The sequence below is a fragment of the Medicago sativa genome, chromosome 6 (genome assembly GCF_051527215.1).
Source record: "Medicago sativa cultivar Bolivia chromosome 6, Bolivia_mono, whole genome shotgun sequence".
Taxonomy (NCBI): domain Eukaryota; kingdom Viridiplantae; phylum Streptophyta; class Magnoliopsida; order Fabales; family Fabaceae; genus Medicago; species Medicago sativa.
Window position 1 is genome coordinate 34354484 of NC_140754.1, and position 27342 is coordinate 34381825.

General features: G+C 32.8%; 1 protein-coding gene, 2 long non-coding RNA genes and 1 pseudogene across 5 annotated transcripts; 1 reads left to right on the forward strand and 3 right to left on the reverse strand.

The window, feature by feature from the left end:
- Positions 1–134: 134 nt before the first annotated feature.
- LOC146914725 (uncharacterized) lies at positions 135–3524 on the reverse strand. Its single transcript, XR_015013147.1, has 3 exons — positions 3134–3524; positions 1980–2076; positions 135–256 (listed from the first exon to the last, which is right to left on the reverse strand). It is a non-coding gene; the product is annotated as an uncharacterized LOC146914725 (long non-coding RNA).
- A 2372-nt stretch (positions 3525–5896) lies between these two features.
- On the reverse strand, positions 5897–6757 carry LOC146914726 (uncharacterized). The gene is made up of 2 exons (XR_015013148.1): positions 6121–6757; positions 5897–6010 (listed from the first exon to the last, which is right to left on the reverse strand). It is a non-coding gene; the product is annotated as an uncharacterized LOC146914726 (long non-coding RNA).
- A 3083-nt stretch (positions 6758–9840) lies between these two features.
- On the reverse strand, positions 9841–13940 carry LOC146914727 (uncharacterized). Of its 3 annotated transcripts, XR_015014376.1 has the most exons (6): positions 13228–13857; positions 12939–12990; positions 11443–11683; positions 10586–10790; positions 10376–10505; positions 9841–10171 (listed from the first exon to the last, which is right to left on the reverse strand). XR_015014376.1 is itself a non-coding variant. In XM_085717483.1 (5 exons), the coding sequence occupies exons 1-4, from the start codon at positions 13267–13269 to the stop codon at positions 10472–10474; spliced, it is 522 nt and encodes a 173-aa protein (XP_085573609.1). In that variant the 5' UTR covers positions 13270–13940; the 3' UTR covers positions 9841–10171; positions 10376–10471. The 3 variants fall into 3 exon arrangements, 2 of the variants coding, with proteins under 2 accessions (XP_085573609.1, XP_085573610.1); XM_085717483.1 differs by lacking the exon at positions 12939–12990 and having other exon boundaries at positions 13228–13940; XM_085717484.1 differs by lacking the exon at positions 12939–12990 and having other exon boundaries at positions 11443–11543; positions 13228–13856.
- A 2938-nt stretch (positions 13941–16878) lies between these two features.
- On the forward strand, positions 16879–17641 carry LOC146914728 (uncharacterized; annotated as a pseudogene).
- The last annotated feature ends 9701 nt before the right edge of the window (positions 17642–27342 follow it).

Consider the following 27342-nt stretch of genomic DNA (forward strand, 5'->3'; position numbering starts at 1 on the left):
TAGAAGTGTTCGATTGCAGGTCCATAGTACATTATGGTGAACCACCCATAAGTGTTCGATTGCAGGTCCATAGTATATTACGGTGAACAACCCTAAATTTCTTCCTAAATACTTCAATCAATCTTAAATAGAAATTACCTTCATTGTTGGATTCCTCTTTCTCTTCAAATACAACATCACTATCAAAATACATTTCAACACTCTTCTGAAGCTTATTCACTACTTCCGCAAAATCAGGAAAGTTCCCTTTCAAAACCTATACGCCAAAATATTAATTAATCATAGATGAAAATAATGAAGAAAAAGGGTCCAAAGAGCAAATAAAGTAGCAAAATAAAGACTTGCAGAACCAACAATAAGCGAAGAGGAAATGAGCCAAAACAATGAATGGTTTCATAATGAGCTAAAATAAAATGTTAGTAATTCAAAGAGTTTTCTTTGTCTTCTCTCCTCTTCCTATACCAAGTTTCCTGAGATGCAGTTTGGGCAAAGAAAAAAAAACTTGCTTAATATAATACAAGCAGACTATTCTTTGTAGTTGATTCTCGCAGTTGAAGCAAAATCAGAAATTACAGTACCTTTACCAACAACAAGCCTACAACTTAATTTATGTAACAAACAAAACAAAAGTGAAAACTCCCAAAGTCTTCACAAAAGCATTAAGACCAACACGCACACAAAATCAAGCAGGAAAATAATATTCTCAGGCTTGAGAAATAACTCTTTTCTTTTTTGGACTTTCTGGCCATTTTCTTTTTCTTACCTTATAAAAGTGTAAGTTTTAAAACATTGTTTACTTAAAAGTACTCTTAACATATGATAAAAAAAGTGCATTTTTTTTCCAGTTATCTTATTCTTACCTGTGAACCAGAGGAAATCCTTAAGCAATTAAAATTTATATTAACTAATATAGTAGTAAAGATAAGGACTAAAAACAGTTTTTAAACGTTTAGAACTTTTTTCATATAAAATTAATTATACAACTTCACTTGAAGGAACATAATTAATGATGAATAACCTATGAGTGGGTTTTGTAAATGATCAATCTCCAACACATCAGCAACATTGTTCGACCAGCTACCAACTGATGCCTTGCAGCAGAAACTTCAGTTAAAGAGCCCAAATCATTATTACCTTAACATCATATTTGTAGGAAAACCATTATGATTCTGACTATATAATGTTGCAAAAGGTTTTTTTACCTTAGCATAAGAAAAAAGTTCAGAAGTTTTTCATTTAGCACATATTTAAAGTAGGGGAAGTAATTTAATAGATACACAGTATCATTTTAAATACAAAAGAATAGACATCAAATTTAAACAAGCTTAAGGTTCCAAAACCCAATAAAATCCAAAACTAAGAATCAAATTATATAGGACGGAATTCTAGTTTAATTAAAACTCTTCATGACCCTTTACGGTATAAATCTTCCACAGTGACTCAAAGGGACCACTTTAACACCAACATTAAAGAGACGGTATATTTTGAAGAAAGTGATAGCTTTTGCAATGCAACAACAACCATTACCAAAAATGTTGACAGAATAATTCGAATTCCTAGTAGAGCCGTATGCTCTTTCAGTGATTGCATAGAGAAAGGAGTTTCACTTTGGGAACATTGTATGTTGCATGATCACTGAGGCTAGTTTTGTGTCGTTTCAAGTGTCTATACAACGTCAAACAATCTCTTAAGGCTTGATTTAAGAGATTAACAATGTTGTTAAGCAATTTGATACGACTCAAAGTGGGGTTAGCCTCTTGAAATTTTATCACTATTTGTTCATTATGGTATTGCAATTGATTAATTTGCTCAACAATACAAAACAAAACAAAAAAGTTTATTGAGTAACTGACCTGCACACGCTTGTTTCGAGCATATTGTTCAGTCCAATTAAAGTTTCTAACTCAGAACAATAAGTAGATTAATAATACTAAAATATTATAAACGTGATTGAGTTCGCTAAAATGATCATAAATAACCTGTAGATCTTTGGTCAAGGGAATGCTATACATTCCACCATAAGCAACTGTAATGGCGTAAGGCCCTGATAGATTTACAACAAAGTTCAACACAAACCTGGAATGGAATAGGACAAATTAAAAGCAGTTTTATCATATAGTGGATGTAAGGTCGTGGAATTTGAACAAACTGCTATAATTTTCCGATACATGATTTAGTAAAAAAGTGTTGTCAAATATCAGCGATAGCAACATTGTGCAGAATAATATAATTTGATACATTGATTAAAAGACATAATATCGATGAAAACTACAACTAAGGTGACATAGATTAACATATAACTACAAATACTGAAATAGAAATTCTAGAAAGAAACATCAGAAGAAATAGAGTTCGCTCCTCTATTTGCGTTTCAATTTCAACATAAGTTCTTAGAATGCTCACTGTAAAAGTTAAAATTTTATACATAAGCAATTAATAGAAAACTACCACTTTCTCTACATTCTCGATTTCGATAAACATGTAAAGACAATAGAAAAAATATGTAGCAGTTATTTGCATTTAGTTTCAATAGTTTTGGTTATCAATTTCAAAATAGCATGATACTTTGGAAAAACCAATCAAACAAACAATCAGAATTTAATCTTATAAGTTTTTCAACATTTAGAATGAAATGAAACAGAGACAATATAAGTTTTTCATCATAGATACGGAATAAAATAATTTTCTACTATTATCGTGGCAGCATAAGAACCAAACGTGTTAGAGAAACTTATTTTATATAAAATTAATTAACTGTAAATAAATGAAAATTTATTATTAAGATATTCAAAATAATTTACAGAAAACATAGCCAAGTGCTTTTATAAGACTAGCCAAATAGTAGCTCATAAGTATCGATATATCAGCTACTACACAAAGAATAGCTATGATCTTAAATTGGACCAATTTCTCTCATGGTTTAACAAAGAATAAACTATGAATCGTTTTAGAAATAAAGAACATTCAAAACATAATTTTATTTGATGAAGAGGTTTCAATTGAAATTTGACATCATATAATAAGATCATGAATAAGATTCCATTATAAAATTAGAGAACATTCATAAGGAGAGTTTTCAATTTAAATTTGATATCATATAACAAATCATGAGTTGAAAGGTTAATAAACTTACCTGTTGATGATTTACGCAGTGGCTTCTAAAGATTGAATCTTTTCAATTGTTATACCCTTCTTTCTTTCAAAGATTCTTCTATGTTAGCTTTATATTTCCAATAGAAATGAAAGAGAGGAACATATAGTTTCTTATAGGGAACAACCCTCCCATTAACTTACTTCCTAAATGAGGAACAGATCATGGACTGGAAGTGGTGTGTCATGGTCGTATGAATAGGGAAACAAGTTATACTTTGAATTTTCAAAATTGCATGCCATGCATAGCGGGATGAAAAAAACGTGTTTCCTATTTTCTTGTAATTGAACATGTGTGTGTTTCATATTACATTACATGGATGAATGAAAAATATGTGTAGTCTTCCTTCGCATTGTTTTATCCTATGGAGCACGGATACGGACACCGGACACTTACACGCCGAAACTAACTTCCTTCCTAAATGAGTGGGACAAGATCGTGGACTGGAAGTGTTTTGGTCGTAAGAATAGGGAAACAAGTTATACTTTGAATGTTCAAAATTTCATGACATGCATAGCGGGATGAAAAACATGTGTTTCCTATTTTCTAGTAACTTAACATGTGTTTAATAGGTAGTCTTCCTTCGCATTGTTTTATCTAATTATTTATTTACTTATATTTTCATTTCAACTACATTTACTTTAAATAAACATCTTTTCAACTCCACTCTTATAAGCAATAATATCGTCCACAAATTTCAGCTCAAAAGGCAAAATACAAAAATTGTAAGGTTGGACGCTGTGATCGAGTTTGAATTCGGACCCCTCCATTTATGTGTGAGTTTTAATAGTTATTTCACTACAAGAGATTATAAGATTTGCAACCATTACTGTGCTAGGAAATGTAATGGTAGTGAATATTAAAATAATTAGCAACCATTTGATAGAAATTAGTTTTATTTTGATTTTTTTATGTTTAATTAAATAAATTACCGTAAAAGATAATTTTTTGTTAAAAAAAAAAAAACTCTCTCAGAAACACAACACCACACTCCTGTGAAACCCAAACTCGATTATTTTTTCCACCGTCGTCGTCGCTGCCATAATCTCCGCCGTAGCGCCGATCATCACCATCTCTCACACCACCATCTCCATCACTTCTCCGATATACTAGGTTTCGTCTCTTTTTTATCGATCTACACTGCCATGACCAAGAAACTCAATTCTCGTTGATGCTCAATATGGCGAGTTTATTGGCACCTTATACTTTGTTTTCCTACCAATGGAACATTACATTTCCGATTCACGTGACTTGTTCTTTTTCTGATTCAATTAATCTCCTGATTTGTGTTGCTTTGGTAAGAACCCTAATTTTTGTACTTTCATCTCAATTTCATCTTCCTTGTGACTTTCTTTAAAACTTTTCACATGTAACCAAGCTTGTAGTCAAAATTATTTGAATTACGTTGAATAATCACTTTTGTTTACTCTTCAATTCGTTCCTCCACAACCTAGAAACTTTTATTGGTGTTATTCAATGTAGAAATTCCCTTCGAAGCATGTATTTGTTGTTGTTATATATACTAGCGTCCATACGAGCACTCTCGTGCCCGTCTGTCCGCTCTTTCTATTGTGATAACACATGTAACTCATAAACAATATGTTTTTCAACATCAATGTCGGTTTAGTTTTTCTTGATATATATTGGAGAAAATTATTAGAATTAAAATAAGGATCAAGCTTAATCAAAAAAAGAAGGATCAAACTCGATAATAAATGTAAAATATGTAATTCATGCACTTCTTTAACATGGAGTTACTTAATATATATATACTTAGTTTTGTGATGCATACTCATCTATCTATGGAGGATGAATATGCATGAAACATGAGTGACATTTATGGGGTTGGGTTTTATGAAGACATTAAATCTTTCTCATCTCTAACACAATTTAAATACCAATACGCATATGCTCTATATTAATTCTCGAGCCATTTGTATTTGTCACAAAATATACAATTAAGAAAATCTAAGACAGACCAATAGAAGAAATAAGAACAAAACTTTGATAACACATCCAAATCTTGCAAAGGATGAAGACATTTCAAAAAGAGTGAAAGAATGTTTACACATTAGTCACATCGCTTATTCATACTTTGCGATATTTTTAATTGAAAAAGTCAATGTAACATAGCAAGTGGAATGTTAATTAAACTGGGGCATATAAGTGATATTCTTGTTTGATAAATCTTGGAGAAATAGAAGGAAAATCCAATGCCTACAACCACCCCTTCCCTTTTTTTCATTCACGTGGTACCTTTCCTATCCTAGGATTCAAATTTCTCTCTATCTATCTCTCCCTCTCCTTCTCCCTCTCCCTCTCTCTATCTCTCTCCCCATCTCTCTCCCTCCCCCTCCCCCCCCCCCCTCTCTCTCTCTCTCTCTCTCTCTCTCATGGCCACACATTATACAGCCATACAACTGTCTTATCGACATATCTCTCAAATCGTTGTTCGGTTTCTTAGCTACAAGACAATACAACCAAGTATTTTCTTTATTCATCAATTATTCAGTGAAATTTTTAGAGACATTTTTGTATATAAATTTTTTTGATTCTAATTAAATTTGTCGAAAGAATAATTTTGTTCTATGTTCAGTTTGGATTTTTTTTTTTTTTATATTGTGCAAGAAAATGAAAAGCATACGTTTTGTAAGCAAACGGAGATAAGATTTTATGATCATCACTTCAGGCATAACAATAATTGTATAGTCTTGTATGTGTGATAACATGTCGAGCCATATAAACTTTGCATGATACTAATTGCTTCCATGTAATTGAATTAGAAGAATCGGTTCTCTCATCTTATATCGTTAAAACAACTTCATCACTTGGCCTTTAATCCAAAATGATCATCAAAATCTAAAAGAAAAATATATGTAAATAAACATTAGTCACTTAACTTGATAGAAACAATTATATGTAAATAGTCCAAAAATTGTATTATGCGAGTCTATCAATAGATTATGCACCTCTATCTGCCAATTTCGGTCCCTTTTCCATGTTTCATGGTGATATCCATTTGCTGCCTTTGGTTGAGAATGTTTTAAAATAAATAGAATAAAATGCTTATTCAAGAAACAAAAAAATGCATACAATCTGCAAGGCATTTTTTATTGCTAACTGGTATAAATGTTGACTTAGCATCACTGTACCATGGATCCTTCACGGCTACAAACAAACAACATCATCAATAGCAAATAGAAGGCCCTTTTAATTTAAAAAATTAGAAAATTTAAAGTGTGAGATGGACTTGGGCACCGCCGCATTGAATAGAAAGATACAACTCCATCTATCATTTGTCTGCATGAACAAATTGAAAGTTCAAACCAATAAGCTATATCAAAATTCCAGGAAATGAAAAAGAGAAATCGTTCAATTGTTTGTATAATTTGTTTATTGGTAACTGCTGTAATTTCTATCATGAAGCAGTGAAATTGAAACTGGAATATGAAGAAAATTCCTAAGAGATCCACAATTTCAACATGATCCCCTTCATGTTATCATTAATCAGTATTCTGAGGAAATGGTTATCATTTCCTAAATAATTATAAGACCTCATGATCATTTCAATGAACATATCACTCTCACTATTCATTCCTTGTTCATTCAAAGCATATGGCTAAACTTTTTAAAATTTGAAGATATATTTGAAATTGGATATAATTGTATGAGATTAATTTCTATGAATTGTGAGTATAACATTTTTTACACTTCATCCAATCAAATCACATGATAGTTGTAACACCCCAACTTTATGTTTTTAATTAATTCCATGAATTTTAATAGGTGAAGTGTTGGTTAATATTCTTATTGATGCTGTTGTAGCTTGAATGTTATTTTGTTGTTAAGAAGATAGAATATTGATGAGGACTGATAAGTAATATGAGAATTTAAATTAAATAAAGTGAGGAATCAAAACAAAATAAAATAGTGTCGGAGGTGTAGAATATAAGTTTCAAATAAGCGGGGAAGGGGAGGAGTAAAAGAATAATGAACAAAGGAGAAGAAAATTATAACAAGTGACTGACCCAATTATAAATAGAAATCAGAAGGGCCACTTTTGCTGAACGTGGAAAATAGAGAAGAGGGGAGGAGAAAAGGAGAAACGCTAGCTGCGACGGAATCAAGCAAAAGCTGGAATTTTCGAAGGAATCGAGGTAAGGGGGAGAATCTTTGCACTTTAGGGTATCTTAATATATGATAGGAGGGTTGTCTTAAATTTTAATATGTTGTTGCTGTTATGATGTGAATTTTGATGAGAAAATGATGATGAACGAATTGAAAGATGAAGTTGAAAGATGAGAATTGATGAAAACTATAGTTTAGGTTTTCGAATTGAGTTTTAGTTTTAAAAAGAGTGGATAATCTGGTAGGTTAACGAAGAATTAGTGTTTGAATGATACGTTGATGATGGAGTGAAGATTAGGGTTGAGTTTGGCTAGTTTAGGGTTGAAAACGGAGTTAGGAAAGGTCCCTTAATGCTAAATCGCAAATGCGAAATCGCAGAAAATCTGCCCGAAACAAAAATAAAAACTGGGACTTTTCTGTTCAGAATTAGGTTTCGGTGTCTTCATGAAAGTTGTAGCTATGAATGTTATCTTTAACTAGACGGCCGACCCGTGCGATGCACGGGTCTTTTAGTAGTTTGAATATATTGATCGGGTTTAAACGTGAAATCTCACAATTATGTGTAAGTTTTAAGTGGTGTTTCCATTTTTCGCCTATATATCTAACAAAAATGTTTAAAAATTCAAAAAAGAATAAATTTGCAATGATTGTCATAAGTACAAATGTCTTCCTCCTGGACTTGTACAATGCACTATATTTTTTTTAGTGAAAAAAACATTGGATAGGAATATTAAGAAAATTGAAAAAATATATATCTCAAACTTCAAATAAAAGCATGCACGATTTTACCCATTAGAGAACTACAGATCTCTAACTTCGATTCATAAGTCATTCTCCGTTGATTTTAGAGATAATATATTTCATGTCTATTTCTAAAAGCTTGTTGGATTGAAGGCAAAAATAGAAATGTGAATAAAGTGTGACCGTTGAGGACAACCTTGAATTTAAGCATGATATCTTTAATGTTGCAACAAACTAATTATGATTTTTTTTCATAAAAAGGTGTAATAAGCCTCCTATGCAGAAACACAAACATCCTCTACATTAATATCAAAATCCTTGACAGAGAAATTTATATCATGATTTTTTTTTTGTTTGAACGAATAGGAACATGTTTTTAGCACAATAAGGAAATAATTATTCACATCAGTATGTTTTTCATAAATTTGCAACACATTGATTAAATAATCAAAACTATTAAATTTCAACGCGGAACAATACATCATATCTCAAGCAATATTGCCAAAACGAAGTTGGCTATAGGAAAAAAGGTATACAAAGTTTTGAAGTAAATAATTTTATCATACAATTAATCCTCTTTGTTCTCAGCAGTGTTGAAGTACCTAAGGTCATAGATATCTTAATCTTTGTCCGGCGCAATTAGTCGGAGCCAGTCTCTTATGTAGTGTTTCATCAAGTACTTACCTGGCAAACATTTCAAATATCGTTTGGAAAAGTTAGTGCCACATGTAACAATGATCTTGGATATTTCTCAGTCACAGGTGACGATAACAAAATCACGAAGAGCACCCACCTTACCACATACCTTAATCATCTCCTGAAGAAACTTCTCAACAGAAATAATGTTACCATCAAATTGTATGGAATTGGAAATATAGTTTGTGAGATCTTGTAACCATAAAAAGTGTTGGATTTGTCACTTGTTTCACCTTCCATGGATATGATTTATCAAACAAATGATCTTTTGGAATCTTGAATGAAACTTTACTAACCAGCTATACACAAAGTTTTTCTTTATTTTTGATACACAAAGACAGATAAAAGCAACCATTAGCCATATGTATGGAGTGAACAAATTTTTAACTCTATCAGAATACAACACCAAATAATACATCTTTGTATAGTCAGATAATTTTTGTTTTTAAATTATTCAAATCAGTATACTACAACCTATATAGGTGTACTCAACAACACTTGATTTTATCTCATGATTGCTCCCTCAAATTACGGCCTCTATACATGCATGACAGCTCCAATTATTTGTTTCCCTTGGCTCATGCACAACGGTTCCTTCAAATTATTTATTTGTCATGACTTATTCATAATCGTTCCTTCAATTTATAGCCTCATACTTACCATAACAACTCCCTCATTCTTACCTTGCAAAGCATGTACAGCTATAAAACCATGTACTCTTGATTCCAAACACTACTACAGAAATGATTTTTTACATCAGTTGGAAATGACTTTTTACATCAGTTTGTAACCGATGTAAAGTGATATGATGTGGTAAGTCCACATCCTTTCACATCAGGTTGCGACTGATGTGAAATCTTGAATTTCTACATCAGGTCCGCTTGCACTGTAGTAATAGGCTCACTTTGAAATTTAACCCTACAGTTTTCACATCAGTTAAACGATGGACACTGAAGTGAAATATGTATATTTCACATCAGTTTTCTAAATCACTGAAGTGAAAATAATTTTTTTTTTCTAAATATTTTTTTTAAATGGCTTATCAAATAAGCTTGACCCCTGCTTTTTTTTTTTTAGTAATAAAATGAAAACAAATTATGGATAATTTTAATGCAAAAAAAAAGTTATATTATCTAATTGGATATTACATAATCAATCCTCAATATTCCAATCTATAAAAGAGGCATAAGCATACAATATAGCTAGAAATAATCCAATAAAACAACTTTAGGCAGAAATTTCAAACAAAAAAAAAATCCACAGCAGAATCATTATTGGATTTCCCCAACTATGTCCAGTTTTAGCTTTGGAAACCCCAATACCTAAAGGAAGCATATAAATCATCACCCTAGGATTTGTTCCTCTTTGTATACTGAGTACAAAATTCGTTAAGGCATGTTCATAATAATCTGCGTATGAGACTTCCTTTGTCCATCTAAACAGGTGCCGCGAAACCTGAAATCATTATCTTGCAACATAAATACTTCAACAGAATAAACTAAGAATCATCTCTGAATATCAAGTAATGTATCACACTGACATAGGAACACATATTCAACAATAAATCATAAACATAATACCAATAAACTACCTTTTTTTTTCAAGTCCAATGAACTACCATATGATAATAAATTTAGCAGATGCACATTTTTAACTTACCTAAGATTACAGTGAACTTTGTTATGACATTCATCACTCTGTTGTAAAAATAATTGACCATCCATGTAACCATTTTTAAAGCTTGAGGGTTTCCAGCTATAGTATACTGATCCAAAAGGCCAGCCAAGATCTGTCAAAGTCGAATAATTGAGATCCGACAATATTAAGGCCAAAAGTAATGGCATAATCAAAATCTAGTTTTTCTTATACCTTGTGAATGTTGTAATAAGGAGCCCATGCATATTGAAGAGCTTCAATCCGATCAAAAAAATCGGTTGGAAATGCAGACAAATATTCGGTTCCAAGTTTTTCCTGACAGGTGGACAGACCGGCAACAAGAGAGCCGACATTTTCTGGTTCAGGCTATCATTCTTTGTGTTGGCCCACATTAGAGCTGATGCACTCAAGTAATGCCCTTCACATTGTAAAAGAAAAAAGGAATTATAAGTTAATACTTCAAAAGTGAATTGCTGAAGTTGAAAATTGCAGGCAGAAGTAATTGTAATAGAACAGAACAGAACATGCATTTTTGTGTATAATAGAGTCTACACATTGTGTGAGAGAGATATTTCAGAAGTTATGGGCCAATTTCAAACTAAGTAAAGTTCAGTTTAGTTACGAATAAATATTATACATGAAAAGTCTAAAAGACTAGCTTTCCAAAAGCTTGAGAACACGGGTTCCTATTTGAGGGAGGGGATAGGTAGAAAAATGAAAAATGGAATATTCTTATATATAGCTGCAATTTTTATTCAAATTAACTTTTTAATCTTCTAAAAGCTCTGACTAATTACTACACATAAAAGTGGAAAAATCTTTACATGAAAGACAGACTTATGCAAATAAAGGTTAATAGGGTTGTAAATAAAAGGTTCGCAACCATGATTTGGGCTTCAGCATAACAGTTTTTGATTTTTCAGAAAATACAACACAACAACGATTGAGGCCTGTGTTTTACTGCGAATCTTTGCAATGTCAAAGATCGCGACATGGCCACAACTGTTACCATGACCACTATTTAAAACCCTGGTTGAAAATGAAACAGGTAATGAATGAAATAAACTTACCAACAAAATGGCCTCTGAGTCCTATGCTAGGATCCTCCCATCCTCCATACGGTTTACCAGGAGTCGGTAAACCAGCCATTATTCTGAAACTCCAAAGCAACCTATCAACATCTAACATTAACATAAGGTGGTGGTGCATTATGGTTATTAACTTCCATGTAACTTCCTGATTGTTAGCTTCAAATATTTGTTGAGCTAGTTGTTCCCAAAATCCTTCATTTTCAAATGGAGAGTAAGATACCTACGTTACATTAAAAAAATAAAAAAATCGGTAATTCAATCCAAGCACTCGTTCTTTGTATAACAAGAGAATCATAAGTACTTTCAAATACAATAACATTTGAAGGTACAAAACATAACAAAAGTGACAAAACTAGTCTCTTATAACTATCTCGAATGATGAACTTGGCCTATTATGACCAACTTTACTTATGTTATTGTATTAAGTATGAGTTCAACTAGAAAGAAATTTTTAGATAGCTTCACTCCTAGTATAATAACAAGTCCATTTTTTTATCAGAAAGTGTCCATTTCATAAAGAAGAAAGTAAAAGAAAGAAAAGCGAGGAAACTATTATATGAAAGGGAATCTGAAAAGAAGAAAAAAGGAAATGGAATAGAGGAATATTATCTCAAGAAGGGTTGTTCACACTTAACACTTATGTCTAAAGTAATCATGTGAAAATATTTGACAAGTTAATGTCAAATAAGAACTTATATGCATATTCAGTTTATGTCAGTCTCTAATAACTACAATGCATATTTAGTTTTAATATTCTACATACTACCATACTAAGTTCACATGCACACAACATCTGCCACAGATCTATCATTTGCCTAATCCTGTTCTGAGCTCTCATACTCTCAAATATTACCTGAGTTACTATCTTTCTCAATTGATTTTTGTTGTCTACATGGATTAATACTTGTTATTTAACAAGCTTAAGTTGTTATGTGGAAACGCATGAAAGGTGTTATATCTAACACGAAACTTTGCCCATTTTGCTGGCTAAATCTAATTCTATAAGTTTATGTTTAAAACACTGGATCTTCGTTTGTTTTGACTACATACTTATTTAACACAAAAGCATAGGAAAAAGAGAAATAAAACTAGCCTAATCAAGTTTTCTAACTCCAAAGGGGAGAATATAAAACTAGAATTCCTATATTCTTCTTTAGACTCAAGGAAGTTGGCACATTCACGGAAGAAACTGATGGATACCACCGCCTAATCTTTTTTCAACCAACTAAGAATTTTAGTCAATGATAATCAATTAAAGCAAGTTTAATCTTCCTTTGTCACAATGATAATCAACTATATCGTTTAGTCAATATGACCTATATTGTTTAACTAACCATATTATTAATCTTCCTTTGTCACAATGATAATCAACTAAAGCAAGTTTAATCCTCAACACTAGAATCAACAAAGTTGAAGCATTAAACCATGTATTTGTATTGCATTTAACATTCAAATATTACAACACAAACTAATACATCTTTTGTTTAAGTTGTATTGCCCTCTGTTCCTTCCTTTGATACATATCTCCTACATAGTCACAGAAGAGGATTTGTTATAATTAATTCTTCATGTAACTTGGACTAATTTTCGTTGGAGTAACATATCAGAAAACTGTCAAATGAAATAGCATATCAGAAAATTCCCATTCATCATGAAAGGTTAAGATCGATGGGAGAAAATTTATCAGACTTCTAAAATTAAAAAGAGAAAAAAAAAACTAAAATCACAAAAACAGTTAGAAGCATAAATCGGAAGAAAGAATACCTTGAAGATAATCACAATTCTCAGTCTCCTGCCTAACAACATCGAGCACCGAATCAATCAACTCAGCTCCAGAGAACCTCATCGCTCCAACCTCCTTTCCATGATGCTATGAACTCCAATCGAACTCCGTTTCAGATGCGCAATGTCAAGTTGGAATTTCCACGTTTTGAAGTTGGAATTCTTCGACTACTACCAAACCCCAGATCCGGAACGATTAACCATAGCCTCCGTTCACCTTGATCTGGAGATAGTTCCATGGTTTCAGATGCTTCAGCGTATGCAACCCTTTCAGTCACGGCAAGCATTCACGCATGCTTTGGAGCTAGATTTCGGTCCGTCGATCTATGATTGTCCGAGTGCAACGTTGTTCAAATTGGTACAAACTACCAGCGTTAATGACTACTACAAGGCTTTCACCGCCGTCGCCAACCGAGTTTATGGTCTCAGCTCAGACGCTATGACTGATTGCTTCATCAGTGGCCTCAGTCCAGAGATCCGTTCAGTTGTTTCCCGCACCGGACTGTCCAAAAACGAAGTTATCCGGCCGGAAAATCTGACCGTATGGACCAGATCTGACCCTATCCAGTTGTTTCGCCTCTGACCTTGAAGCCAATGAAATTGTGATTGGACGGTTGTGGACGGTGGGGGATTGGAATTTAGAAGAAGAAGTGAAAAAGTGAGGAACAAAGAAGTGAGAAAGTGAAAACGCAGATGTGTTTTTACGATAGAGGAAGGGATAAGGTAAAGTGAAAATTTGTTTTCACATCAGCCAGTTCTCGCCCACTGATGTAAAAATAAGTTAGGCAAAGTTTTTGCTTAAATTGCGAAAATGCCACCGCGTGTTTTTCCCTTCATCTCAATTATGCACTGATGTAAATGGTATATGCTATTAGGAATTCCCTTCATTTGCTTATGCCAACTGATGTTAAAACTCACACTGTCTATCTTTCCCTTCAGATATTTTCCCTGCTGATGTGAAAACTAAAACCCCATTGATGTTAAATGTGTATTTTGTAGTAGTGAAAAGAAAAATAATATACATAAGCCTTTGTTTTCTATACAACCTAAAGAATATTATAATTTCTCCACGATAAGAAATAAACTAACCAAATGCAGTAAATACAAATCTGAACATATAATAGCTTCAAAATTAAAAAAGATAAATCAGTTACCTAAACATGATAAAATGAAATATTGAAGCATTTCATGAAGCACATTTATTGCATCAGCCTCTAACGTAGCTTTCATAATTTAAATCCTAAAAAATACAAATCAAAATGAAGTACCAATCTTCAAAATTATGCCCCCATTTTTCATCCTGCTAAACAAAATCTTAAGCATGGTGGGTTCAAATAAATCTGTACAAAGACAATCAGTTTGAAGACAAAGTCATATATTTAATTAATGATATTGCTTGTTTATCTGAACTTTAGTTATTACCTCAAAGACCTTCACTTATCTGAACTTCCTCTGCTGCATAATTTGTAGCCTTTTGTTTAATCCAGAGATTAGGATATAGTGCGGAAAAAAGAACGTAAAAGAACTGGCTACAATCTTTTTTGTTGTTATGCCACATCTTGTTTGTAATTTTACGGTAGTATCAGGAAAACATGAACCTTATAGCATTTGTCTAAGGAGGAAGGGGATCAATAATGTGTCTAATAACAAAATCTGCTATTGATCAAACTCAAATAAGGTAATGTGATGGTGTGATATACGACATGATGAGAAAGAATAATAGATGTTGATGATCTTGTAATCGTGGAATATTGTTCTTATGATATTTCAATATTGTGAATGTTTCCTTATAATTTTTTATGGCTGGATTTCTCACCCCTTTCTTGTTGTTGTATTTATGGGGCCTGTACCCATGGGGTACAGATACTTAGGATGAGGAAATCTAGTTGCGGGACGCTTAGAAGGTTGCGACGGGACTTATCTTCCGTCAATTTTATTTTAGTGATGATTAGACATGTAGTCGAATATGAGCTCTGATATGCAACACCAGGGTTGGGGTTGACGATGAATTTATTTATCTTTGAGTTTAAATCTTGAGAACTATAGTTATTTATATTTCGATGTTGAATGACAAAAGAAATTTTTATTAAAGAGATTAGAGAATTGTTTGCTGTTGTTGAAATTATTATATAAAAGAAAAATTTATGTTATTATGTGATATCATGTGAAGTTTTGTAACATCCTAATTATTAAATTTATTCTTATTATTTAATAATTATCGTCGGGAAATAGGGTGTTACAATAGTCCCATTTTTGTTGGTTAGTTCCTAAAATATCTCCATAAATCCTTAAAAAAAATATCTACATAAATATTTATGTGTCATGATTTGATTGGATGTTTGTGTAATATAATTTTACACTGTCAGTGCAGTGCACACAAATTAAAGCCTGATTATATATGACAAAAGAACAATCAATGATAAGAAATGGTTATCTAAAAACATTTTAACTTTAAACCAACAGGAAAATGGTTAAAGTATTAGTAAGTAATGGGGCTAATGATGGACAAAGCCTAATATCGAAGTCGGGGAAACATGGCCAATCATGCATTTCCATCATAGCGTTTAGTGTTTGGCTGCAGCCACAAAACGCTAAGCACATCGTTGGCTCTACGATGGTGTTTGCAAATTCTCTATATTTTTGGTAGAGATATATTTGTCAACCTGGAATAGTGTACTACCCCTTCCTTCTGCGAACAACGACCTATTTCCAGTAGAACAAATAAATATTTAAAGCATGATATATATAAACAAACAATGTAAGTATAAGTAAAATAAAAATGAAACAGTAATGATATAATAGATAGATTGGTAAAATAGAAAAATTGTATAATATAATTGAAGAATACCTTCATTGCCTATGCGGCTACTCCATCACACGCCGGTCCTTGGGAAAAAAATGAAGAAAATGAGGACGAAACTATGAGACAAATATAATAAAAGGAATAAATGACCATAACCAAAAAGAAGAAGAAATGAGCCCCCTCTCGTTACTGTCGGTGGCACTCTAACTACCATGATCGCCCCTTGTGCTTACGTCATTGTGAGACGACCACTTCATCCCCCTTTTGCCGATGCTTTCTCTCTCTGCCGTAACCAAATTTAGGAAGAACACTAATGGTTGGATTTACAATTTGATAAGGCTCATGTATTATCTCAAGTATTTTGATCCGTAAAAAAAATCTCAAGTATTTTGATAAAAGTCATGGATTGAAAGAGTTAAAGTAGTATTTTCTGTTAGAATAAAATCCTAGTTTATAGGAGAGACTTAGTCTTTAAGAATTAATTTGTATTTGTTTTAATTTGTTTCTGTTACCACTCACCACTAGCCTTTATTTTAGCTAAGTGGGTTGCATTTCAATTGTTGTTTTAATTGTGTGTTAAATTGCTATTTAAGCCAACATTGCAGTTAATAAAAACTGAGTCATTCAGTCCAATTGTTGTGTTCTTTGCTATCAGTTTCCAAACACTTAAACACAGGTTCTCAACAATTTGGTATCAGAGCCCCCACTGGGCCTGATATATCAAAGCAGCAGCCTTTGACATTCTTGCAACAGCATAGAAAATGACTACAGAAGGGAGTGTTGTACAACCAGCAATTCCACGTTTTGATGGTCACTATGATCATTGGAGCATGCTAATGGAAAATTTTCTCTAATCTAAGGAATATTGGGAGTTGATTGAGCCTAGCTATGTTCAGTCAGAAAGCGGAGCGACACAAACAAATGCACAACGAAAAAAGAATGAAGAGATGAAGTTGAAGGATCTCAAAACAAAAAACTACCTTTTTCAGGCGATTGATCGAACCGTGCTTGACACCATCCTTAAGAAGGATACTTCTAAGGAAATATGGGATTCTATGAAGAAAAAGTTTGAAGGAAATGCAAGGGTGAAAAGGTCTCATCTTCAAGCTCTCCGCAGAGATTTTGAAACTCTTGAAATGAGGTCTGGTGAAGGAGTAACATAATACTTCTCCAGGGTCATGATAGTGGCTAAAAAAATGCGAATTTATGGAGAGGAGATGTCAGACGTTAAAGTGGTGGAAAAGATTCTACGCTCTTTAACAGAGAAGTTTACTTATATTGTATGTTCTATTAAAGAGTCAAAAGACATTGATTCTCTTTCTATTGATGAGTTGCAAAGCTCATTAATAGTGCACGAACAAAAGTTCAAAAGACGCAGTAGTGAGGAACAGGCCTTGAAAGTGACATATGAAGGGGGAAGAGGTCGTGGTCGAGGTGCATATAGAGGAAGAGGAAGAGGAAGAGGTCGAGCAGATTTCAACAAGGCAACCATAGAGTGTTACCAGTGCCATCAACTTGGTCATTTTTGGTATGAATGTCCTTAGAACCGAGAAGCTAATTATGCAGAAATTGATGAAGAGGAAATGCTTCTGATGTCTTATGTGGAGCTGCATGAAGCTAAAGGAGAAGATGCATAGTTCCTTGATTCAGGATGTTCTAATCACATGTGTGGTGATCGAACTATGTTCACTGTACTTGATGAAAAATTTCGACATTCTGTAAAATTGGGAAACAACACTAAGATGAATGTGATGGGAAAAGGAAGTGTGAAGTTATTGCTTAATGGAATGAATCTCGTTGTTACCGAAGTATACTATATTCCAGAACTGAAAAATAATCTCTTAAGCATAGGGCAATTACAAGAAAAAGGTTTGGCAATTTTGATCAAGGGAGGGATTTGCAAGATATTTCATCCAGAGAAGGGTTTGATAATTCAAACCAACATGAGTGCTAATAGGATGTTTATCTTGCTGCCTCAATCTCAAGCCTCTTCAGAAGCACAATCTGATTAATGCTTTCACACAAAAGCTCAAAATTTGTCTCATCTATGGCATCGAAGGTATGGGCATCTAAGTTACAAAGGCTTAAGAACATTGTTGTACAAGAACATGGTTAGTGGACTTCCTGAACTCTCTGTCTCAACTGTGACATGCACTGACTGTATCAATGGAAAGCAACACCGTGACGCTATTCCAAGGACGAGCAATTGGAGAGCAACTCAGAAATTGGAACTTATTCATTCAGATATATGTGGTCCTATCAGTCCTATATCTAACAGCAACAAAAGGTATATTCTATTATTCATTGATGATTATAGTAGAAAAGCATGGGTGTATTTTTTGGCAGAGAAGTCAGAGGCTTTATATTCTTTTAAATGCTTTAAAACTATGGTTGAGAAGGAAGTTGGGATGTCTATTAAGTGTCTACGCACTGATAGAGGTGGAGAATTTAATTCAAATGAGTTTAATGGTTTTTGCAAGCAAAGTGGTAATAAAAGGCAGTTAACCACCGCTTATACTCCCCAACAGAACGGTGTTGGCGAAAGGAAAAATAGAACTGTTATGAACATGGTTCGTTCCATGTTATCTGATAAAAGCATTCCCAAGAATTTTTTGCCAGAGGCGGTTAACTTGACAATTTATGTACTAAACAGGTGTCCTACATTGGCAGTCAAGGATGTAACACCACAGCAGGCGTGGACTGGATTGAAACCTTCAGTTGCTCACTTTCGGGTCTTTGGATGCATTGCGCACGTTCATGTTCCAGAAGCAGGGAGAACTAAACTTGATAGCAGAAGTACTACTTGTATTTTGTTGGGAGTTAGTGAAGAATCAAAAGGATACAGGTTGTTTGATCCAGTTGCTAAGAAAGTTGTTGTGAGCAGAGATGTGATTTTTGAGGAAGAGAAGAAATGGGATTGGGATGAAAAACAAACTGTACCAGATTTAGAATGGGACGATGGCGAGGATAAAGAAAGGGTAAGTGAAAATGAGAATGAAGAAATTATTAATGAGGAAGTTAGAGAAATGGGGGATGGTAGTGATGGTGAAGAGAGAGTGACAGAAATGATACAACCTAGAGAGAGGCGACCTCCGGGGTGGATGGATTATTATGCTAGCGGAGAGGGTTTATCTGATGATGAAGCTAACATGGCTTTATTGTTGTCAACTGATCCATTGTATTTTGAAGAAGCTGTGAAGAGCACAAATTGGAGACTGGCCATGGACAATGAAATCAAATCCATTGAAAAGAATCAGACATGGACACTCACTGAACTACCTGTTGGGGCCAAAGTAATTGGAGTAAAATGGGTTTACAAAACCAAATACGATGAGCATGGAAATATTGACAAGTACAAGGCTCGTTTGGTTGCTAAAGGGTACTCTCAAAAACATGGAGTGGACTACACAGAAGTTTATGCACCGGTGGCAAGAATGGATACAGTGAGAATGATTATTGCTCTAGCTGCACACAAGAATTGGCAGATTTTTCAGCTAGATGTCAAGTCGGCTTTCCTCCATGGTGAATTGAATGAAGATGTCTATGTGGAACAGCCAAGAGGGTATAAAAAAAGGGCAGTGAGCATCTTGTTTACAAGTTACACAAAGCTTTGTATGGATTAAAACAAGCCCCACGAGCTTGGTTTAGTCGAATTGAAGCGCACTTTATTGATGAAGGATTTCAGAGGTGTGATAGTGAGCAGACTTTATTCACAAAGAGAAGCAAAGAAGGAAAAATTATCATTGTAAGTGTTTATGTTGATGATTTAATTTTCACTGGAAATTGTGAAATTATGAAGTCTGAATTTAAAAGCTCTATGTTAAGAGAGTTTGACATGTCTGACTTGGGGAAGATGAGGTTTTTTCTTGGGATAGAAGTGCTGCAAAAATCTGATGGTATTTATATATGCCAGAGGAAATATGCATCAGAGGTTTTGAAAAGGTTTGGTATGATGGAAAGTAATTCAGTGAGCAGTCCAATAGTTCCCGGATTGAAAGTAAGCAAAGATGGAGATGGAAAAGAGGTTGATGAAACATACTACAAGCAGTTGGTGGGAAGCTTAATGTATCTTATTGCTACAAGACCTGACATGATGTTTGTTACTTGTCTCATAAGTATATATATGGCCAAACCAATGCATATTCATCTGCAAGTAGCAAAGAGAGCACTTCGATATTTAAAAGGGACTGTGAACTATGGTCTTCATTATAAGAAAGGAGGAGAAGGCAAGCTGTTAGCGTTCACAGATAGTGACTATGCCGGAGATGTGGATGATAGGAAGAGTACATCTGGTTATGTATTCTTAATGAGTTCAGGGGCTGCTTCATGGTGTTCAAAAAAACAACCTATTGTGACTTTGTCGACTACGGAAGCTGAGTTTGTGGCTGCTGCGGTATGCGTTTGTCAAGGAATATAGATGAAGAGAATTTTAGAGGAGATGGGACACTCTTGTGGAAATGGAATAAATGTGATGTGTGATAATAGCTCAACAATCAAGTTGTCCAAAAATCCGGTTATGCATGGTCGCAGCAAGCATACTGATGTGAGATTTCATTTCTTAAGAAATCTTACTAAAGAGGGTAAAATTGAACTACTTCATTGTGGGAGTCAAGATCAGGTTGCAGACATAATGACCAAACCATTGAAGCTTGAAGTTTTTCAGAACCTTAGAAAGCTGCTGGGAGTATGTGAAATTTCTGATTTAAACTAGTTGTTGTACGGCATTTAGTTTAAGGGAGGGAATGAAAGAGTTAAAGTAGTATTTTCTGTTAGAATTAAATCCTAGTTTATAGGAGAGACTTAGTCTTTAAGAATTAATTTGTATTTGTTTTAATTTGTTTCTGTTACCACTCACCACTAGCCTTTATTTTAGCTAAGTGGGTTGCATTTCTATTGTTGTTTTAATCGTGTGTTAAATGGTTATTTAAGCCAACATTGCAGTTAATAAAAACTGAGTCATTCAGTCCAATTGTTGTGTTCTTTGCTATCAGTTTCCAAACACTTAAACACAGGTTCTCAACATGGATAAGAGGAAATCTAGGCAACTCGAAGCATGCATACATACAATCATAGTAGTTTTCTTCTTGCCATATGGGTTGAAGCATCAGCATAATTCTCCTCTCTTTACATTTTTTCCTTACTCATATCCTGAAACAAATAAGTAATGCACTACGTTTGCACAGAAGCTAACTTAACGTAGCATTGATAATCAATTAATGGATTCCCATTTCTACTACTATAATCAATTCACTTTACAAACTACATCATTTCAATTCATCAAAATTTTTCAAAAAAAAAAAAACGGATACAAATTATGAGAGTTGTTTATGATTTAATTTGACATCACAATCTGGTTGCCAACAAACAGTTAATGTGGAGAGTGGAAGAGATGTAGAGAGAAGGGGTTTACCCTCTATCTTTTTCAGTTACGCTTTTTTTTTCTTTCTGTGATTCATTGTATGCCATTGCCAATTAATGTGTTGAACTCATTTGGTCTTCGCTGACGTGACACCCACATAGGGGTCAAGTTTTGACGCCACGTCTGCGAAGACAAAGTCAAAATTGGTCTTAGGGGCCAAAACTGCCAAAGATCCAATACATAGGGGGCAGTTTTGTATTTTAATTAGTTAGGGGTCCAAAATCGCAACTTTTGAAAAGATAGGGGGCCAAAAGTGCAATTAAGCCTTAAATGTAAGGGTAATTTTGTAACTATCCTTTCATTAGTTTAAAAAAAAAAAATTGTGAAGCTTTGGCAAAAACCTTGAAAACTAATGAAGCTTTTTTCATACAATCATTGCTGAAGCAGTTTTTTTTTTTTTTTTATATCATCATTACTGAAAACTAGGAATTCAACCCATGCGTTGCACAGGTTTCATTAAAATTATGTTAAATATTATTATTTTTATTGTTTGATTTTGTCATGGACAATATGTTAAATCCCAAATATTATTTCTTTATGAAATTGAAGAAAATTAACCTTTACATGTATCAACTTCTCACTTTTAATTTCTTATATCTTTTTTTTGAACAAATCAAAATGGAATATATTCCTCAAAGGAAAGGTGATTCACCCCGCACAAGGTGTGCTAATAATGATGAAACACCCAATATCTGATACAAAAAGAAAAAAGGCACCCAACCAACGGATGCCACCACCAACAAATAAAAACAAAAGGCTTCATTGCATGTTTGGTCCCTTATGTTTATTTTAGTTTTCAAGTTGGTCCCTTACGTTTTGAAAGTTTCAAGTTGGTCCCTTACGTTTTAAAAGTTTTCAAGTTGGTCCCTTACGTTTTGAAAGTTTCAAGTTAGTCCCTTATGTTTATTTTAGTTTTCAAGTCGGTCCAAAACATAAGGGACCAACTTGAAAACTAAAATAAACATAAGGGACCAACTTGAAAACTAAAATAAACATAAGAGACTAACTTATTCCAACATGAGCAACGTTTTGGACCAACTTGAAACTTTTAAAACGTAAGGGACCAACTTGAAACTTTCAAAACGTAAGGGACCAACTTGAAAACTAAAATAAACATAAGGGACCAAACATGCAATTAAGCCAAAACAAAATTACATGACACCCATACACAAAAGTGGGTGTCTCCACCAATCATGAAAATCAACAGCAATTGGAGTTATGTTCGAATAAATCCATAAGAATGAATTGCGCTTCACTTTTTCGAAGATGTTGTGAATATCAATAACCTCATTAGTAAAGACGCGGTTGTTTCTATCCTTCCAAATTGCCCAAGTAGAAGCAAGCCAAATAACCTTAAAATAAATATGAGATGATCGCGGCATTCCCGCCAAGTGAATAAACTGTAAAAAGTGGTCATTGATCGACCCTGGAGAAACAAATGAGATACCAAGCCATTTACAAATTAACTGCCAAAACGTCCCAAAAACACAACAACCAACGAACAAATGATCCGTCGTCTCTATGACTCCACATTTATCAGGTTGAAGAACATGTCTGCGCACCAAATTTATTCTTGTTGGAATTCTGTTTTGAAGCTCTTATATCTTACTTAAGTTCTCTTATATTCATTGAAAAATTAATTTTTGTGGAGATAAATTTTCTTTTACGTTCCCTAATTATGTCCCTAAATAATTGAAGCTATTTTCTTAATGAATTATATTTAGAGATGATTGTTATAATCATTTTCTTAATGAATTATCGTGACATTTAATTGTAATTTACTATAAAGTTAGTTTTAGAATTCAAATAGTGGCTTTACATAAAGTACTCAACAAAATTTCAGTTAAAATATTTAGATTTAATTGTAGTTTTAGTCCCTTATTGTACTTAGTTTTAAAATCATTGAATTTGGTCTTATCTTCTGATTATTGGATTTAAGTCCGCGGTATAGAATTTTTACCTTCAAAATATTGTTACCTTCAGTTATATTAGAAAATGTAAACCATACCTTCAACGTAGATAGTTTAACATAAACTTCAATTCATTACTTCGACCATTAACCGAACTTAACATAAAAACAATTAAAATTTAACTTCAAAAAATAGGACATTCATTTTTTGCCAAACCTTCCACAACTTAAATATTACATTAAAATTTGACAATCATACACACAACCTTGAGCCACCACATTTGATCATAGAATCAGTCTCAATTAACGACGGTAGCATACATCCTATTAGGATGATTATTGACCGTGAACAAAATAACGTCACCAACTTTTAGGCCCTTTTCAAGAATAAAGTCGTTCCATCCTCTCCCGATGTATTTTTTATGCAAGGTTCTTGACGCGGTGTGAACATCATAGTCATAAGATTTACCAGTTTCTTCATCGAAAAGGAGAATTTTAGATTAATTGATATACAAACCACTCTCAGCAAACGTTGAGGAAAATGCTACAATAGATTTGTCAAGAAATCATACAAATCATAATTAATCAATAACAACTTAACAACATGAAAACAACAAAAAAATTCTTTGTAATTTCCACTAACCAAACCACTGTTTCCATCCAAAATTGAAACATTAACATTATACTTTCAATAATGAACATCGGCATTTTGAACATTTTCTCTAATTCACTACCATTGACTTGAACTCCAATGTCATTCATTTTTGCTTCAATCCGAATGATATATAACATAGACAAATAAATCATATTTTTCAGCCATTAAAAATAAAACAGAACCAAAGAAAGACACATCCATAAAAGGCACAAACAAAAAAGTTATGCAAAAACCCATGACATTTTTCCACTTATCTATACTTTTTTAAGTTTTTTTTGTCTTCAAGGGACTATATATTTTATGGTATAAATATCTATAGAAAAAATTATACTTAATAAACGATTTTTAATTAAGTTTTATCAATATTATCATCCTCATGAGATCATAAACATGTTGTAGATAACATAGCATCAAGAATGAGACACATATTTATATTTCTAAATTTCTAAATTCATCGGATTGTTCTCTTTTGATAAAAGGCTTCCAACATTAATTTCTTCTTAATTCATAATGAAACTTCAAAGTAGTGCTTATATCTTTCTTTTTTGAAAGAAGGCATGACCTATAACTCAAAATCAACAAAATAAATAATTGAATAAATAAATTTACATCACAGAAATATAAAATAGATAAGTATATAAAATACATTGAAAATATAGAGGTGGAAATAAACGTATAACAATTAACACTTCACTAATATAAAGAAACTTTAAAATTAAAAATAATTAATTTAAATTCAATTTTATTTAAAAAATATTATATTTTATCCATACAAAATAGTTGATATAACAATATTATAAATCATAAATTAATTGATACAAATATTAGAATAAAAGATATATACATATACAACCTGTCATTTTATAGGCTTCTTGGGCGGCAATGATGCATGCTTTGTCCTTTTCTCCTCATCCACATGAAAAATAGGCATATCCATATTAAATGATAAAAAAAATAATGAAAGAAAGATAAAAATAAAATAAAATTAGACGAATGAACATTATATCAATAAAAAAAGTTTGCATGAGAGCAACTTAAGTTTCCTTTACAAAGATATATAGATTACGGAAGCTTTTAACACTATCTTCACTTAATTTTTTTTTTTTACAATCTATCTTCACATAATTTCATACCAACATTACTGAAGGTTTTTTTTTTTCATACCAACATTACTGAAGTTTTTTTTTTTTTCACGAGAATTAGCAAACACGGTGAAAATTCCCAACTACCAATTGCTAATCATAAAATACCAATTTTAATGAAAAATTCGAGTTTATGAATTGCTAATCATGAAGACACTAATCTGGCATTATTATTGTAAAAAAAATTCTTTAATTCGGTGGAAACTTTTTTGGAGTGTAGAAAAAAACTGGAAACTTGTGAAGAAAAAAAAACGGGAAACAAAAAGTGGAGAAAAAAACGCATGCAAAATCCCGAGAAACAAGGCAAAGAGAAAGGAAGGAATGGATATATATTTGTTTTTAAATTAAGAAAATTGAAATTTACAAAACTAACCTTCAATTTAAAACTGGTTTCAAATAGTTAAAATGGTTTTTTTGTCAAAACCAAGTGGGAGTAGGCTTGCTAACTTATTCAAGATTTTGAGTGGGAGTAAGTTTTGTTTTCTTGACAAAAGAGTGGGAGTAAGTTAGCAAACCCCATATATATAGGGAGCATATCACATGAGAATGGCTTTTGTATGTGAGAATGGTGAGAATGAATTGCAGCCATTAGATTAAATTTAGATGGTGGAGATTAAAAACATCAATTTAAACAACACATGTGCATTTCTTTATTGTATTATTTTCCCTCTACCCAATTATCTTTTCATCTTCATCACTCTTTGTCATCTCCAAAAAATCTGAAAGGCTCTCTGCAATTTCCATCTCATTTGATATGACATATATATATATATATATATATATATATATATATATGTCATATCAAATGAGATGAGTAGTTATAATGAGAGAAATTAATTTGAACCATTAGATCAAATTCAATGCACTACAACATCCACCTTTCATCTTCTCCACTCTTTCGTTCTCTTTCTCTCACAAGTAATTTCTACACTTTATGTGTTTCTTCTTCTTCTCATGGATTTAATTTCATCAGTTGGTCAAAGCCTCACTGTCACCATCATTGTAATCAAAAGACCCTTTTTTTGGTTTTTTAAGTCAAAGGAAAATTAAAACTTGCATTCACGGAATTTATAAAATTCAATCAAACAAACATGCAGATCTATACCCGAGTCACAGCCTCACAGGAAGATGTTGGGTTCTCATAAAATTAAAAACTTACAATTTGCAGTTTTTTTAATAATTTTCATTCAAACTGATTGAACTTCTTTTAATAATTTTCAGTTTTTATTTGTTCAAACCAATTTCGTTTTACTTTATCTGCCTTCCATTGGTAACCGCTTCATCTACTTCCTTCGAATCTGAGAAATTTGTATATCAGAGCTTACACATACAACAATGGGAAGTAAGATTGAACATGAGAGTTTCAGTAATTGGTCGTTTTATATTCTTTCAAAGTTTCATGATTTCACAATACTTTTTTTTTAAGAATGATTTCACAATACTTCTAATTAAGTAGATCTATTGGTTATTATTACTTCACAATACTTTTTCCCTTTCTGCAAATGCTTTTCTAATTAAGTGATTCTTTCTCAATGAAAAAAACTGAACAAATTCATCGAATAAGCCTTGCCCAAGAATTTAAAAGGTCCAAATTGGAAAAAGTTGCAGCATTAACACACTATAGATAAATGCAGAAGGTGATTCTTAAATTTATTTTTTTGATATTGATGACAGGAAAAGACGTAGAAGCAGAGGAAGATGAGGGTGGGCGAGAATGAAGAAAATGAAAGGTGGAGGTTATGGTGCATGACCCTTTTTAAAGAGCAATTAAATCTGAAGCGTTGATTTTGATCCAATGGTCCAAATTGATTCCTCTCATCCTCTCATTATAACTACTCCTCTCACTTGATTTTTTTTTAATAAAAGACTAATTAATTAATTGATAAGATCATGAATGTACATAGGTTGGGCTTGTATGGGAACAGACTCCCACCATATGTTATTGGGCTTATCATGAGCAATTTGGCCTAAAGAGCGAGCCACGTGATTGCCATGCCTATGTGTGAATTTCAATCTACAATCATCTAATTGACCACTAAGCAAGCAGATCTCTGATAAGATAGCACCAAAATAAGTTCTATCTTTAAAATTTGGTACTCTGAGTTTCTCTATAACAAGTTTATATATATATATATATATATATATATATATATATATATATATATATAT

Excerpts from the sequence above, each read along its gene's own strand:
- LOC146914727 (XM_085717483.1), bottom strand. The coding sequence starts at position 13,269 with ATGTTGTTAGGCAGGAGACTGAGAATTGTGATTATCTTCAAG. Across the intron at positions 11,684-13,227 it reads GAATTGTGATTATCTTCAAG|GTATCTTACTCTCCATTTGA; the intron begins GTATTCTTTCTT and ends AATGTAACGTAG. Across the intron at positions 10,791-11,442 it reads ACTCAGAGGCCATTTTGTTG|GGCATTACTTGAGTGCATCA; the intron begins GTAAGTTTATTT and ends TACAATGTGAAG.